We start from the raw sequence: 15,560 nt of genomic DNA on the forward strand, positions 1-15,560 counted from the left end.
GGTAGCAGTTAGGGCAGAATTGCATCATCTGTTTAAGACACATGTCCCCATTCTTGCAGCTTGTGAGACCAAAATGTTGAAGGGTGACGCCGTGCTGCTCTTGGCTCCGGAGCTCTGCCTGTCCTCTCTCATCCTGGGATTTTTTTAGGAGCTGCCTTACTGAGGCAAGTACCAAAGGTGAAGGATGTTCTTTTCTGAGCTAATAAATAAGTAAAAAACCCTAACAGCAACAATAAACCCCCCCCCCCCACAAAAAACCATACAAACTCAAGGTTTCCTTCCTGCTGCACTCTTCATCTCCCAACTCCTTTCAGTTCCCTGGGATACACTTCCACACCATCCATCACACTTGCACAAACACAAGTAAAGCACAGCTCAAGAACAGGCTCCCGAGGCAGCCACTGACAAAACTCACCCCTGGGGCTGTGCATTGCCAAGTCCTCCTTAAAAGCTGCTCCAGGACTGGTGTTGCACACCCACACCTCGGAGGAGTTTTGGAATACATGGAAAAGCTGTGCCCAGCTAAGACAGGTCTGTCAGGTGTTTCTGAGAGACTACAGCACACAAAAAAAAGAACAGCACAACCCATGCTCCCGAAAGCAGATGCTCTCCACACTATGCTCTGTCAACACAGGAAAAGAAAAGAAAAAAATCTGGGAAAAGAAGGAAATGTCTCTTATTTTCATCAAGGCACGCGATGAAAGAACGCACGTAACATCCAGACAGACTTTCAGAGTATCTGAAGCTATTCCCTTTGGTCCCCAAACTCACCACGCCCTCAGGAGAGGTTTCTCAGCAGCCTGCAGACAGGCAGAGGCTGCCCCATCCCAGTGACATCCCCAGCCCCAAGGACACAGATTTGTGCCATGACAAGCTCAGCTGTGGATTTTGCTATGCGCTACAAACCTGCCTGTGCCTTGCTCCTGTTTCCCTCCTCCCAAGCCCACCACAACAGGGTCTCACACCCAGTCCAGCACCTCCACTGCCATTCTGGGTCCCTCTGTCCAGCACTTCATCTGAACCTTGCTTTGGTTACAGCTCCTTCAGTGCACGCAGCCAGTGTAGGTAAAAATAAGGCACTCGTGGTTTTCCACCTCCATATCACCAAGATCCAACAACACAGGGGTAATTTCTGGCCTGGTATTCTCTGTTCCAAGCCCTGCTGCAGGCACAGAAACACTTGTGTGTGACACAGAACACAGGTTCCTCATCACCCAAAGAACTGGAATCACACAGTCCTGTCTCTGCTGCCTGGAGCTGCAGAAGCAGTTCCTCTCCTGCTCTGCTCAGAACTCCTCTTCCTCCCAGTTTACACCTTCACACAAGATGTGAACGTTTTTGTATGTGTTAAATGCAGAATTCTGGGTTTTTCTCTGTTAGCCTTTCCCAGCAATTTCCAAGGGATGGTTCTTCTGGAGAAAACACGATGTAAACTGAACTGGTTGACAGCTCTATGTGTAACCAACCCTGGTGGATTCTCTGCACGAGAGCGAACTGCCCTCACCTTCTGCACAGCACATGGATCTCCACCTGCCAGCCACTACCCCGCTTACACCCCTCCTCACCTCCAGGAAAGCACCTCCTGTGATTACTGTGAGGAAGAGGAAGGAACCCACAACTTACGGAGGCGAAGCGGCGAGCCCCTCTCTAAACCACATTCCCACCAAAAAAAAAAAAAAAAATTAAAACATAAAAAATAAAAACCCAACCACGCTCAGGCCGCGGTGACGAGCTGGGAAGCAGGAGCTAAGAGCCGAGAGAGAAGAGTCTGGGCCCTGCTTTGAGCAGGTGGAGCCGGCACGGCGCAGCAGGGACGGAGGAGCGGTCAGCAGCCGTCGCCGAGGCACTCGGAGCTTTCCAGCTCCACGCTGGACAGGAACCTGCGCGCGGATTTGCGGCAGTTGTAATCCAGCGTGGTGGTGTAGACAGTCTTGGCGTGCTTGGGGTAGATGATGGTGGTGCTGGTGAAACGCCGGGGTTTGCGGCGGGGCTGGAAGCGCACCTCGGATCTGTAGCTGCGCCAGGAGCAGTCGGGGACGCAGACGATGGTCTGGCTGCACGACGACACGCTCAGCCCCACGGGCAGGTACACGCGGGCGATGAAGTGCTTCTCCGAGTCGTACCTCACCGAGGACGTGTACCTGGCACACAAAACCAGCCCGGGCTATAAGGGAGGGGATCACGCTCCGGGAATACGAGCGCTGCTTCGTGTGTGTGCAGCAGTAAATGAGGGACGTGCTGTATGCAAATCGTCGTTCTGATCAGGTGTGTGATAGTGATTGGAGTCAGGATGTGCTAGAATTGTTATGGAGCTCGTTTGCATTGGAATATTAATTATAGTATATAAAGTTATATAGTAAATTTTAGTATAAGTATATGAGATTATTATGTATCATGAAGATAAGATACTTTATATAATATGTATAAAATATATGATATAAATATATAAAATCTAATATATCACATATCACATATGTCGCATATACTATATAATATATAATGTATAATATATATTATATACTACATAATATGTACTATATAATATATACTACGTACTATATAATGTATAGTATATAATATATAATGTATACTATATAATAAATAATATATAGTATATACTATATACTATACATTATATACTATATAATATATAACATGTAATAAATAACATGTAATATATAATATATAACATTATATAATATATAATTTATATGTAATATATATTATATAACATGTAATATATAATATATAACATTTAATATATAATATATAACATGTAATATATAACATGTATATAACATGTAATATATAACATGTAATATATAACATGTAATATATAATATATATAGCATGTAATATATAAAAATGTATTATACATAAAAGATATAACACATAATTATATATCAATAAAATCTATTCATACAGTTATAATTATTATAAACCCCATAATTATGGTACATTTTTAATATCCATTATGTACAGATTCGATAATATATAATACATATTAGATATATAGATTATAATATATAGATTAGATAATATATTTAATATAGGTTAGATATTATATAGATTATAATACATAGATATATATAGATTAGATAGTTGGTATATGTTACATACTATATGGATTATAATATATATAGATGAGATATTATATATAGATTAGATAAAATATATTTATTTATATAGCTCATATTTGTAGGAAATATTAGGAGACACTGTGTTAAATTTAACTGGTTAGTGATCTAGTAAAACCTAGTTTATTATCCATATTTATTAAACTTCTTCTTTCTTTAGATAGCTTATAGATTTTTGTTTATTGATTTTCATGGGATACATTTCTGGTTTATATGGGTGTGCAATATATATACACCTATATATGGGTTATATACTGATATATACCATATATATGGTATATACTGGTCTTCTTACTAGAACAGATTTTTGTGCTGACTGATTCTTATTCCTTTAATTTTTTTTTCTTCTGGGAATTTATTAGGCTAGCTGTTAAAGGTGTTAAGCTGAAGTAATAGGCCTAAGTTATGATTTTTCAAGGCTTTTTTTAAATGAGGCTTTTTTAATTATATGCAGTAGAAGCAGTAATTCTAATAGAACCACAGAGGTTTAACTACAGCAGTGGAATTGTAGCTAGGAGAGAATTTCTGTGGAGACAAGCTGCAGTCACAGAAACACAACCTTAAAACATTGTTGACCTCATCCATGGAAATAACTCTGTGTAGTCTCAGGCCAATAATTCTTTACTTTTAGTAAATAATTTGAGTCAAAAAAAAAAGGCCAAGGTTTTATGAATGATGCCCTGCAAAACACGGGCCATCTTTGGTGGGTGAAGCAGGGCTGAGGATGGGCTGCTGGAGGGGACTTGTGAGCTCTGCTGGGGTGGATCCTCATCCCACCTCCTGCAGAACCATCTGCCGGTGGTGCCTTACACATTTCCAGGATGAGAAAAGAGCCTCATGTTCTCAGCATTCCCAGGATTATCACTGCTTAGCCCAGCTGCCAGCACTACCAGAACTTCCTCTCAGCCCTGAGCTCTGGGAAGGCACAAACCCCACAAACTCCTCAGCCCAGAGGAGATCCATGTTTAGGCTGGGCACACAAACATCCCAACTCCTCCGAGCCCATGGAAGCACACCTTATCTCCCCAGCTTCCCCCTGCCAGGAATCACACGGGAGTGCTCTGCTATCACCCCTGGCACTCTCCGACAAACTCCCCAAGATTCAGCTGCCAGGAAAACTCCAATTTATTTGCAGGCACAAATCCTCTGTGCCTGGGCTGCAACAAGAAGTGTTGGCTTTTCCACTAACTGAGGAGTTAACTGCCTCCAATTCCAGCCACAGCACAAGCTCCTTCCCCACACCAGGACATAATTCTCCCTGCCCTCCCCTGCATTAGGCTTCCATTTGATTTTATCAGCCTCTCTCTAATTGTGCAGTCATCAACCGGGAGCCTTGTTACTGCAAATCATGGCGTTCAAAGGAATAATTCACAGGCTGTGAAGTGATGCAGTGCATTAAAAAAAGAGAATTATGCACTCCTTTGAATGTTACCATTTCTTTTACTTCACACAATCAGCCACAGTTGTTAAGATAGAAAGTACTTATTATAAAACCATGAGGTTGCAAAAGGAAAATATCTTTCCCTTAATGAAATGGTCCTAGAAGGATCTTTGAAGCTCTTCCCTCACAATTCCCTCCTGGTTAATCAGTTGAAGGGCAACGTTTTGGAGCAGCGCAAGGAAGGAAAAGCAGGAGAGTAAAATATAAGAAAGTCTTCCTGGAAAAATAACCAACAAAACAACGATATGGGTGGGATTAAAAGAGGCTGAACACTCCTTCAGCCCGTACAAATGTCCAGGTCCAGGAATGTACAGCTGCAGTGAACAATGGCTCTGCAAATAAATTAACCTGACTCACAGGCACTGATAAGGCCCAACTGCTCCTTCACAGGCTCTAACTCCTTCCAAACGAGACCACTGAAACACAATATTTACCTTATTTCCTTTGCTGGTAAAGGGTCAAACTCAACTCCTTCACCAAAGGATAAAGGACACAATCTCGGAGGGCAGCTGGAGTGAATGGGACTGGGGGAGAACACAGAACTCTGCAAAAAAAAAAAAAAAAAAAGCTTTATGTCAGCATACTGTTGTAACTTTTATGTTACAGTGCAGTACATTTTCAGAAAAAAAACTTATTTATCCCTTGGTATGGAGCTGTTGAGGTTCACATTTACGTGCAGGAGGATCTGCTAGACCAAGATGTGCTTACAGGTGCATCCTTTAGGCCTGACTCCACACTGCATCCACTAAAGCATCCTAGAGGTGGCCAGGAGCATTTTTGGAAGACGAGGTCCTAACTTCAGGAGCTTAATTCAGAGGAGCCACTCTGGGAAATGAGAGAGGAATGCAGCCCCTCGGTGGAGTGTAGTTTGTTCCCTGTATTAACCCAGGCTCGAGTTATAAACCCAACATTTGATGGGCGTCTGAGAGATGTCTCCTTGCTGAATTCACCCCAAACGACCGCAGCAGGAAATTATCACAGGGCACCTCTCCCTGAGCCACCTCCTGCCACCCAGCACCGCGAGCTGACACCGAGCCCCACAGCCCAAGGAAACCAAAGCAGCCCTGAAGGGATGGAGCCCAACCCGTGCGTGTTTTTGAAGCCACCTCTGCACGTGTGTTACTATCGAGGGGCGAGGGGGGCTGTGAGCATCTTTCCCTCCTGTGGCCTTTTCCAATTTCACAGCAGCACCCCTGCAGAAAAAAACGGATTTTCCCTCTAAATCTGCAGTCTCCCAAGTATTTGTACCAGCAGCTCAACAACCAAGAGCTACTCGGTGAAAAACCAAATTGACTGAAACCACGGTTTATGCACAATAAAGTTACTGCTCCGGGTCACTCCGGAAAAACGGGAGCTCACTTTCCAGAGGGATTTCCAAGGACGCGCTGCGATGTCGCCCCAGCCCCGACCCGGGACACGAGGGAGAGGAGCTTCGAGAAAATAAATCCCCGATTCCCAGCGGGATCCTTCCCTGCCGGTGCAGACCCATTCCGGGACGCGGCTCGGTTACGACGGAGAGAAACGGGCGGTGCTTCCAACCCATTCCCACAGCGGGATTTCCACCCTGCTTTCCCCACGGGATGCGCGGGGTTCCGAGGGACCCCGCACCTGCCGCGGAGCCGGAAGGTGCGGAGGGCTCCGAGCAGCCAGGGAAGGGCCGGTACTCACCGCAGCGGAGGGAACGGGAGGATCGGGCTCCGGGATCCCGTTGGCGGCGGCGGAGCGGTCGGGGCTGCCCGAAGAGAGCAGCCAGGGCGGCGGAGCCGGGCCGGGGCTGGGGGGTAACCCGGAGTCGGGGCTGTCGAGGCCGGAATCGCCCCGTTTCCTCATGTCCGGGAGGTCGGGCACCTCCCGAAGGCTGAGCCGCCCCACCATGGCCGAGCCGCCGCTGCCCGCCCCGGCCCCGCCGCTGCCCGCGCTGCGCTCGCCGCTCCCGGGGCGGAGCGGCCGCGGAACCGGGGAGGGGCCAGGCCAGGGCGGAGCGAGTCCCGGCTCTTGTCCCACCGTGCCGCCTCTGTCCCCGTGTCCCACCGGTGTCTCTGCGTGCTCCGGGTTTTTGCCCGTTTTCCCGTTGTGCCCGTTTTCCCGGTGATCCCATCCCCGCATCCCCATCCCCGCATCCCGGCCCGGCCGCTGTCCCCTCGCTCGCAGCGCAGGGATCAGACACGGGAAGGGGGTGGAAGCACCGTCCTTGGGTAAGGACGGACCTCTGCGCTCTTGCGTGGTTGACAAGGTGGGGATGAGTCCCCGGGTTGGACTCGGTGGTCTCCGAGGTCTTTTCCAACCTAAATGATTCTGGGATTCTGTGAAACTATCCCCGGTGAGCTGCTCTCCTGGCATCCTGGTCCAACCCAAAGTGCCGCCAGCACGGATTTTGGGGGGCACTGAAAGAGCGGCCAGATCCTGTGGTGTTTTCCCCAGTAGCAGGGATTTTAAGCCACCCAGGTTCTCCCTCCCGGCTGCTCTTTCTCCCTCCCCATTCCCGTGCATTCAGGCTCAGGCAGCAGCGCTGCCGCCCCTAATTGCATTTTTTAGGCAAAGCTGCCGAAGCCGAAATAAGAGAACAGAAGGAAACGGTCTTTCTAGCACTACAGGAGACCGAGGGAACCTTTTTTGGAAAATCCTAATGAAATAATTGCGCCATGTCATCAGATTTGGTGGGGGAATACTCTTGTGGAGGGAAAGCAACTCTGCAGCCGGCCAAAGTCAACACTCCCCTGCACAGAAAGCAGCAGTCTGGGCTGACGGGCCCAGCACAAGTGAACCCAAACCTCTGGAAAAAATTCCTTCCCTGCCCCAAAATTAAAAGCAGAGCAGAACTTTCAGCCGTAGGCGTCTGTGGTTTGCAGCTATGCGGTGCTGGGAACTCCGGAGACTTCCTCAAGGAATTTACATTCCTTTGAAGAAATACTATGAGGCTGTTTGTCTTTGCTGAAAAATGCAGATGGAAAGAAAAAGGACATTTAAGAATTTTGACTGAAATCTTTGGGGTCTGAGCAAATGTGCTGGACAGGTGTTTTATTCCTTTCAATTTAAGTGTATGTCCCCCCCAAAAAAGAGATGCTGATCTCTGCAAGCAGTAGGAAAACTGGTCACTCCTTGCTCCAAAATCTCCCATAAAAGCCCTTTATGAAATCAGATGCCTTGGAAGGCACTGGAGCAGTTTCCAGATGAACACAATCATCACTTCAGAGCTGCTGTGCAGCTCCTGGGTGAAAATCCACGCTGCCAACAACCCACTAAAGTGCAATTTAGGAGAGGGGAACTTGGGGCACATCCCAGCAGTCACCTCTGAGAGCTGTGGGTGCTCCCACAGTCACTCCCATGGGGATCAGGGTCCAAGCAAGAGGGATCTCAGTGCCTGGGATAAGCAGAGCTCCTGGAAATCTTTCTGCTCCTTATTTCCGAGCAAAAAAACCCTCCCATTCTGGCGTGCCTTGACACAAAGGGGTAATTTTTTGTGCCTTCCCAGGTTCTCATTTCTGGGCTTTCCAGCCCACCCAAAGGTCTCCTGCAGCACCAACATCCAGACCTGCCAGTCTGCCTGCTAGGATGAAAAGGAAATGTTTAAGTAGAATTTTAACTGCTCAGTAACTCCAATACTGTTGAGTCACTGTGAACAGGGGCTCTGCTTTTCGGACATGTACTCTGCCCTCTCGGAAAGTCTGACCGGTTTTAAAATCTCTCCAACTGTACCAACCTGTGCCACTTCCAATGACGGCGTTGGAAATCTTTTCCCCTGTTTGTCTACATTATTTACTATTTAACTGCCCACACACAGGCAGGACAGGGCAGATACAAGTCTCTTATCAAGATCCTCCTTCCATAAAGGACTTTCCACCAAGCCGAGCGTGCTTGGTTTAATCAGCAACCGAAGCACAAGCGATGCCACGCAGGGACTGTGGCCGGGAGAAGCAAACCAAAAAAGGATGCTGTGCTATTTGAAAACGTTGGAAAGTTATTTCCAAAGAGATGGGAAATGCCAGGGTGTGTCACAGAGGAGCTGTGCTCACCCAGCACTGGGATTGACGGCAGGGACGAGCGCTGACAGCACGTGGCTGAAGCCGCTGAAGTTTCATCAGCTTTTACAGCCCTGCTGCCACCGCCCTCGTGGAGCCAAGCAAAGGCTCCTGGAGGCTTGGACATCGTCATTTGGATGCTCAGAGTCCTGGCTGTAAATGAGGGGAAAGAAAGGAACACCCAGCGCCCGGCGCAGGCTGCTCCTGCCCAAGGGTGGAGGGGGCAGGACCGGCAGGAGAAAAGCAAATGAGTCATTAATTCTCCGAGCGAAAGGAGCTGCTCCAGCGTCATGCAGAGCGTGTAAAAAGGCACTACCCATTAATGAATTTCAAAGGAAAAATGAGGATCGCTCCCGCAGTGGCAGACAGCAGAAACGATGTGATTATTTAGGGGCACGAGGTCGGGAGTGTTGAGCCACCCACGCGGTGCAGGGAGCTGCTGTGAATGGGGATGCTGCCAGAGAAGGTGGAAAAGGCAGAGAGGAGCTGCAGGAGCAGATGGACAGCAGGGACTGCTGGGTCCAGCACGTTTTGGGTGAGGTCCATCCCAGCCACTGGGATTTGCAGTACAGAAAACACCCAGCAATGAGCATCAGTAACCATTTAATTTGTTTTAGTGTCACTCCCCACATACAGACAGAATTACACCCCGGCCTGAAACCGTAAAAAGTGGCATTTTGTACAGAAAACGCATAATCATCCTTTATTCCCCAAAGCTGTAAACTCCAAAGAGCTAATGCACAAATAGAGACCTGCCAAATCTAATAAACACCCAAGACCAGGGGCACAAAACTCCTACACCAGAAGTAGAAAACTGTGGATTTTCTCTCTGAAAGTGGAACTCCAAACACACAGCCTGTAGCGTTCTTCAAAGACTGAAACTAAAAATTCATTTCTGCTTTTATTTCCTCTTATCTACAGAATGAAATGCAGAGAATGAAATGGGGAAAGCCTTTGGGTAAGACACACAATGATAACTTCAACATCGTCTTCAGCTATTCATAATTTAGTGAGAGTCTTAGCCTTAGACAAAGCAAAGAAAAATTCATCTAAAATAAATTATTCATCCCCTCATGGGAATAATGAATCTCTGCAAACCCATGTTCCCTCCTCTCCAGCTCTGCAGTGTGGTACCTCATGAGCCATCCTGCACATGCACCTTGAGATAATCTGTCCTCAGGGAACCACTGCTCAGGATGCCAATGTGCTTTCAATCATTCCTTCTTTTGTCACCTAACAGGCAATCAGGAGAGGAAGTAAATGAGGCAACAGCAGATTTGTAAAACTGGAGTGATGAGAAACTGCTATCCCTCCCCACAGGGTTGATATTGCTGCTCTTCACTCCCCATCCCAGTGAAGGTCTGTGAGCTCACGTTCCAGGAGTCTGATCCCCCTTCCCTGATCTGCAGAAGTGATTTTTACAATCCCTGTGAGTACAGCCCCTAAATAAATACAGTCCTAAGGCTCAAACTTGCCCTGGTGGGGAGCACAACCTTCCCAGGAAGGCATCTGACAGCATGGCTGTTCCTCACCTGCCACACTGGTACAGGACTTCTCTTTCCTGCACATGCAAGTGAAGTCTGAATTAAATAACGCAGGCACGACTGGTTGAACTGCCCTACACCCACGTGGGACTCACTCATGGCTGAGCATGTGCCTTCAAAGTCTCCCAGAAAGGGTACAGAGGAGTTTGGGAAGAAATCCAGCAGGCCTAATGACAAGGTGAGGCCTCCCTGCATGGAGACTCCTTGGGGAAGCATGCACTGATCCCAGCCCTGCTCCACATTGGCTCTGGGGCTGGGAGCCAGGAGCTGGGCCATGGCAAGAGGGGCCTGGGTTATCCAAAATATTTCACTGCTGGTTCTCCTGCCCCTCTGCACTGCTGCAAGCTGAAGCTCAGAGGAGCAGGGCCTTGAAGCCCATGGCTGCTGAAAGCCTCCTGTCCCAGCAAGTGGCCCTGGCTCCCTGACAGAGCCAACATTTCCAGCACCTCTCCTTGCAGGGCAGCAGAGGTGCCAAGGTGGCACATCCCTGCTCGGGACATGCCAGCTGGAGTGAGAATGAGGGGCTGGAGCAGTCTGACCCTGGCTCCATGAAGGACTCTGTGGAGAGAGGGAGAGATGCTGGCCAGGAAGGATGGGATCCCACTGGGGACAGCAGCTGAGCCCAGCACACGCCAGGGAAATACCAAGCAGCTGGAGAGGGCTCCACTCCTGTCCCGCTTGGCTTTTAAGCTCCAACAGCAGCCGAGGCTGCCAGCTGGTTGGCAGGAGTTCTGCCAAGGTGCAGAAGGCATTAATTCAGCCCTTTCCTCCTGTTCTGAAAAGGATTTGCCTTGCTGTTTCATGGTGCTTTATGCATGCCTGTCCTGGGAGCAGGGGAGAAATCTGCCTTGGGATTCCCTCCTGGGCATCTCATTGATTCAGTGGAGCTACAGATGCCAGATCCCAGCTGTTAAAGGGCTGGGGGTTTTGGTGGTGGTGATGGTTTGGAGTTGGTTCCCCCCCACCCCACAATAAATAAGGAATCAGAGGAACAGCTCTGCAGCAGGGAGTGAGCAGTAACAGAACCGAGGCAAAACCCTCAGTGCTGTAGCAGCAGAAGCTCAGCCAGGGTGAAAGCTGCGACACCAAGTGCATCAGAGCCAGATAAGTCTCTGAATCCACCTAAATTGTTTCTGTAGCTGCTGGTTTCCAGATGCCTCTCTTTTCTCCATCACTTGGATCTGGCAATGTCCTGGCTTTCACTCCTGCTAAGCTAAGGGCAAACACCTCGGTCAGATTCTTCTGAAAGCGTGGCAGTACACAATGCTTGAGAGATCACAGGGATTGGGAGTGACAGCACACGCTGGAAATCACAAGCCTGACGAGCTCTGCTGCCAGTCCTGAGCCACGGAGTTTCCCTCTGCTGCTGCCTCAGAGTCTCTTTTTGATGAGTTTCTCCAGTTTACGTATCCGAGAGGATTCCTGCTCGGGCGTGGGAGCGCTCAGCGAGAGGGAACCGCTGCCGTCCCCGCCGGGGGGAGGAGCGGGGAGGCGCAGGCGGAAAAGATCCAACATGCTGCTCTGCTCACTCCTCTTCAGGCCCTGAGGGAGCAAAGGACAGCATTCACTCATCTGGGAGCAGCTGTAGCACAGCCCATTTCAAACCTCGACCTCCTGTTCACCCGCCAGGAGCTGCGTGAAGACTTCTGCGTGACCCCGAGCAGGTAAGAAAATGTGAAATGAACTGGAAGCTTTTTCTTCAGTAGCAGCTCTAGATATACTTGTCCCACCCACAAGCCACTCAGAATTCACAACACTCAACAATCCCCAAGCAGCACTAGAGGATGAGCCCTGGCCAGGTTCTAACCTTCATGTCGAGGATCTTCTGGAATGTGTCAGTGCTGCAGTCAGCAAGAAGCTTGATGTAATTGTCCACAAACACAACTGGGGGCTCATGTGGAGCCATCACAACCTGCCAAGACAAGGGAAAAGAGATCAGACAAAGAATCGGAGTTAAAGGCAGTGCTCAGTCAACTCTGGCACAGGACTGGCTCCTAAAATGAAATGCTTAAGGAACAAGGAAGAGGCTGCTTATGAGAGAGGTGAAGGAGAGCGAAGAGAAGCAGAGGAAGGAGCAGGGAGGAAGGTGGGTCTCTTTCAGCACAGCAGTGGTGCTCATGGGCTCTGCATCATGTTTCAAAGAGCAGCAGGACTCTGTCTGTGGCCTGTGGGCTGGCAGGCACTGGGGCATTGTTAAAGCTCAAGATTTGATCATGTTGCACAGGGAAGACAAGCTGGGGAATTGCTCAGGGGACAGTGCTGGCAGTGGTGGTGACACTCACGAAGTCCCCAGAGATCAGGCAGCCTGGACACAGTCCAGAGCCTCTCTTTGACTGCGTGTCCCTTTTGCTCCCTCCTGCCTGCAGGCAGGACACACAGTGTGTCACAGGGAAATGTGACAACACTCTGTGATCACTCCCTCGGTCCCCAGGACAGCCTGGGCCAGAGATCTCTGCTCTGCAGTTCTCCTGACATGTCACCAGTGGGTGAGCAGTGCCACAGGCAGCCATTCCATGCTTGGGGTGCAGGTCCTCTTGGACACTGCTCTGGAGAGGCTGAGATGAAGGATGGGAACCCCCCCACCAACATCTGCTCAGGAGCGATCGTAAAAAACAGGAAAAAAAATCAAAATAGCCTCAAAGCTGGTAAGATGATCCCTCACTGATGTGCTTAAGCAGCAAGCTCCACAGAGAACACATCTTTTGATAATGCTGTGTAGCCAAACCATCTTTCTGGGGAAGAGTGTGTGCGTCTGTGTGCGTGTAAATGGGCAGGAACAGCACCAGACCAGACTCTTCCCTGTCTCCAAAAACATTTCCATATGTTTGCACTGACCCAGCTCACCCCACACTGTATTCTGTCACCAAGACATTTCTTTCTTTCCCTGCACTTCAGACCACTGAAACATCATAGCCATGTATACACCTATAAATCCTTAATTTACAGCTCTTGTAAAAATCTTCTGCCAAGATGAAAAGCTGGAGCTTCAGACAGCATAGCCAGAGGAGAAGGGGAAGAGCTCTGCAGGATGTGCATGGCCTGGTGCCCTCCTCCCCACTCCCATCTGTGCTCCGTGGGGTTCAGCTGAATGGATTTGTTTGTGCTGCCCATGGGCCCAAGGTTTGTGTTCCTGAATTACCTGCCCCAGAACAAGCCTGGGAACACACACTGTAGCTCCCAGTGCTCTCAGCCTGTGGCTGTTTGATTTGCAGTTCCACTGACACAGAGCCCTCACCTGGGGCCAGAAGTGCTCTGTGCAGCAGCAGGGCCAGCATGGGCTGTGTGACAAAGCCTGGGGACCTGCAGCACTCCATGTGCTGCTTTCCTCTCCAGTGTGATGCCAAGGGTAGACAAATTAACTCCATTACTCTTCTGACCTGCTCTGTACACAACAGGCACCAATCTTCCCTGCTCCCATTAGCACAAACCAGGACGTTTTTATACAGGTAATTCCTAAGAAAATTTAGATTACAATTCACTAACATCTCAAGTCACCTTACTCCAAGAGCTAATGTCTGAGTCCAGAGCACAAGCTCAGCTGTGACATTCCCCTGGGTATGGGAGCAAAGCCATGCTGAGCAGCAGGTGAGGAGGGACAGCTCAGGCTCCTCACCCCCCCTTGCCTTGGCTGTGCTTTACAGGAGCCTCTGGCTGGCAGCTGCCTGTCCTGCCTGACCCTAGGTCCCACTAATTCCCTCACAGGAATGCCTTCCTAGCATTGCTGGTGAGCAGGGGACAATCCCATCACCCAGGAGAGTACAACTGTACAGCTCCCAGCTTCTCCTGAGATCAAACCTGACTTCTCGCTCCAGCACCAACTGGGAAGGGCAGATGGCTTTACTTGCTGCTTTTTATGAAGACAACACACTTCTTTTGGGTCATTTTCCAGGCACCAGGTCTGGAAAATGAAAAAGGGCTCTGGTGAATACAGTAACCCAGACATGTTTGCACTGGCTGTTACACTAGACAGTAAACAGGTGACTCAAGCACGGCTTGGCTCCCCTGCGTGACAGAGTCTGCACAAAGGCCTGGAGTAACCTGAACCCTGGGGTTTGCCCCACAGCACACACTCACACAGATGCAAATTCAAATTTTCACAAGCTCCTGAAGGAACCTGAAGTTCCCCAACTCTCCTAGTGAGCAGAACTTGAGCCTTTGGTTGCCTTGAAAAGTGAGGGTGAAAACTCAAGAGTGATATTAAAAGAGAGTGGGGGCAAACCCAAACCCAAGGGGAGAGAGCCAGTTCTGCAGAGCAGCTGGCAGAGCCCCCAGCCAGGCTCACAAACGTTATGTGCAATTGCAGATTGCTGCATTCAAAGGAAGGGCCCCCTGGAATTTGCTCACTCTGATTCCCAGTCCAGCAGTCTGGCTGGCAGGTTATCAAAAGTCTTGAGTTACCTTCAGGATCATTTCAGCCCGAGTCATGCCTTTCACCACTATCTTTGTGTAGCTGGCAGGAGCCTTCCTCACCACTTGGGACCCAATGGAGGGCAGATCCAGGAGAACCATCTTCAGAGAGTGAGTGTCCAAGAGCAGCTGCAAGAGTTAACCACACTCTGTTACTCAGGCTCCCTCTACCAAGATCCACCAGCTGCTGTAGCCCAACATCCTTAAAAGTTTAACACTTCCCACACTGGAAGAAGTCCTGGTAATTGGACTGCAGGAACAGGAGGGACTGATCCATGTAATGAATGACACTTCCAGGAGACACGATCACCCATGGCTACACATCAACATCGTGGTTGATTTTAACAGAGCACTGCTCTGCTGAATAGAAATTACTTATGGCAGCCCAACATCTGGCACATCAGGCACAGATTTCCAGTCCTTTCCCCCCAACAGTATGAAGTGAAACAATCTTGATTACCTGGAGCTGTACTGTGATTTAGATACTGAGGAGGTCAAACGAACTAACACCAAGCTCCCTCCTGCACCCAGCCACCCACAGTGTCAGGCTTTCTGCATGTACTCAATTCCTTGATTGGGGCTTCTTTCCTTAAAAACTGTCACACAATACAGCCACATTGAGAACTGCTCACAGCCTGGATGTTGTTTGTTACTACCCCAGCAAATAAAAAAGCAGCAGCCATGAAAGTGAGCCCAGACAGAGCAGCACTGTCTCATGACAAAATGCTGTGGGTTAGGGCTCCTTAGAGCAAAATTATCCCGAATACCACACTCCTCTGCTTGCACAAAGTTTGTCTGAAGAGACAAGACCAGTGAAGAACAGAGATCTGAAATCAAACTGGAGGAAGAGCATCCCAATTTATTTAGGCAGCAGTGAGTGTGAAAGCCCTCTGGGCTGTCAGCACACCCAGAGCATTTCCTCAGAAAGGGAGCTGGGGGAAGCTCATTCTGGAGGGACACAAAAGATTCTGGGCACTGCAGAACTCCCAGAAGTGACCACAGCAATGTGAAT

The 15,560-nt window shown here is 49.0% G+C and overlaps 2 protein-coding genes across 3 annotated transcripts in view; both read right to left on the reverse strand.

The window, feature by feature from the left end:
• Positions 1-290: 290 nt before the first annotated feature.
• Positions 291-6,453, reverse strand: RFLNB (refilin B). Its single transcript, XM_062507066.1, has 3 exons — positions 6,247-6,453; positions 5,013-5,122; positions 291-2,141 (listed from the first exon to the last, which is right to left on the reverse strand). The coding sequence occupies exons 1-3, from the start codon at positions 6,451-6,453 to the stop codon at positions 1,826-1,828; spliced, it is 633 nt and encodes a 210-aa protein (XP_062363050.1). The 3' UTR covers positions 291-1,825.
• A 2,730-nt stretch (positions 6,454-9,183) lies between these two features.
• Positions 9,184-15,560, reverse strand: part of VPS53 (VPS53 subunit of GARP complex) — a 62,124-nt gene continuing 55,747 nt past the window's right edge. For both annotated transcript variants that reach the window (XM_062506980.1, XM_062506979.1), the window contains 3 exons: positions 14,540-14,677; positions 11,949-12,053; positions 9,184-11,683 (listed from right to left, as the gene is read on the reverse strand). In XM_062506980.1, coding sequence (XP_062362964.1) covers positions 11,513-11,683; positions 11,949-12,053; positions 14,540-14,677 — 414 coding nt within the window. In that variant the 3' untranslated portion in view covers positions 9,184-11,512. The remainder of the gene's footprint in view (positions 11,684-11,948; positions 12,054-14,539; positions 14,678-15,560) is intronic.

The sequence above is a fragment of the Cinclus cinclus genome, chromosome 22 (assembly GCF_963662255.1).
Source record: "Cinclus cinclus chromosome 22, bCinCin1.1, whole genome shotgun sequence".
Classification (NCBI taxonomy): domain Eukaryota; kingdom Metazoa; phylum Chordata; class Aves; order Passeriformes; family Cinclidae; genus Cinclus; species Cinclus cinclus.

Coding starts and splice junctions, on each gene's coding strand:
- RFLNB (XM_062507066.1), bottom strand. CDS start 6,453: ATGGTGGGGCGGCTCAGCCTTCGGGAGGTGCCCGACCTCCCGGACATG. Junction 5,123..6,246: donor CTCCCGTTCCCTCCGCTGCG/GTGAGTACCGGC, acceptor TTTTTTTTGCAG/AGTTCTGTGTTCTCCCCCAG. Junction 2,142..5,012: donor TTACCAGCAAAGGAAATAAG/GTAAATATTGTG, acceptor TTTGTGTGCCAG/GTACACGTCCTCGGTGAGGT.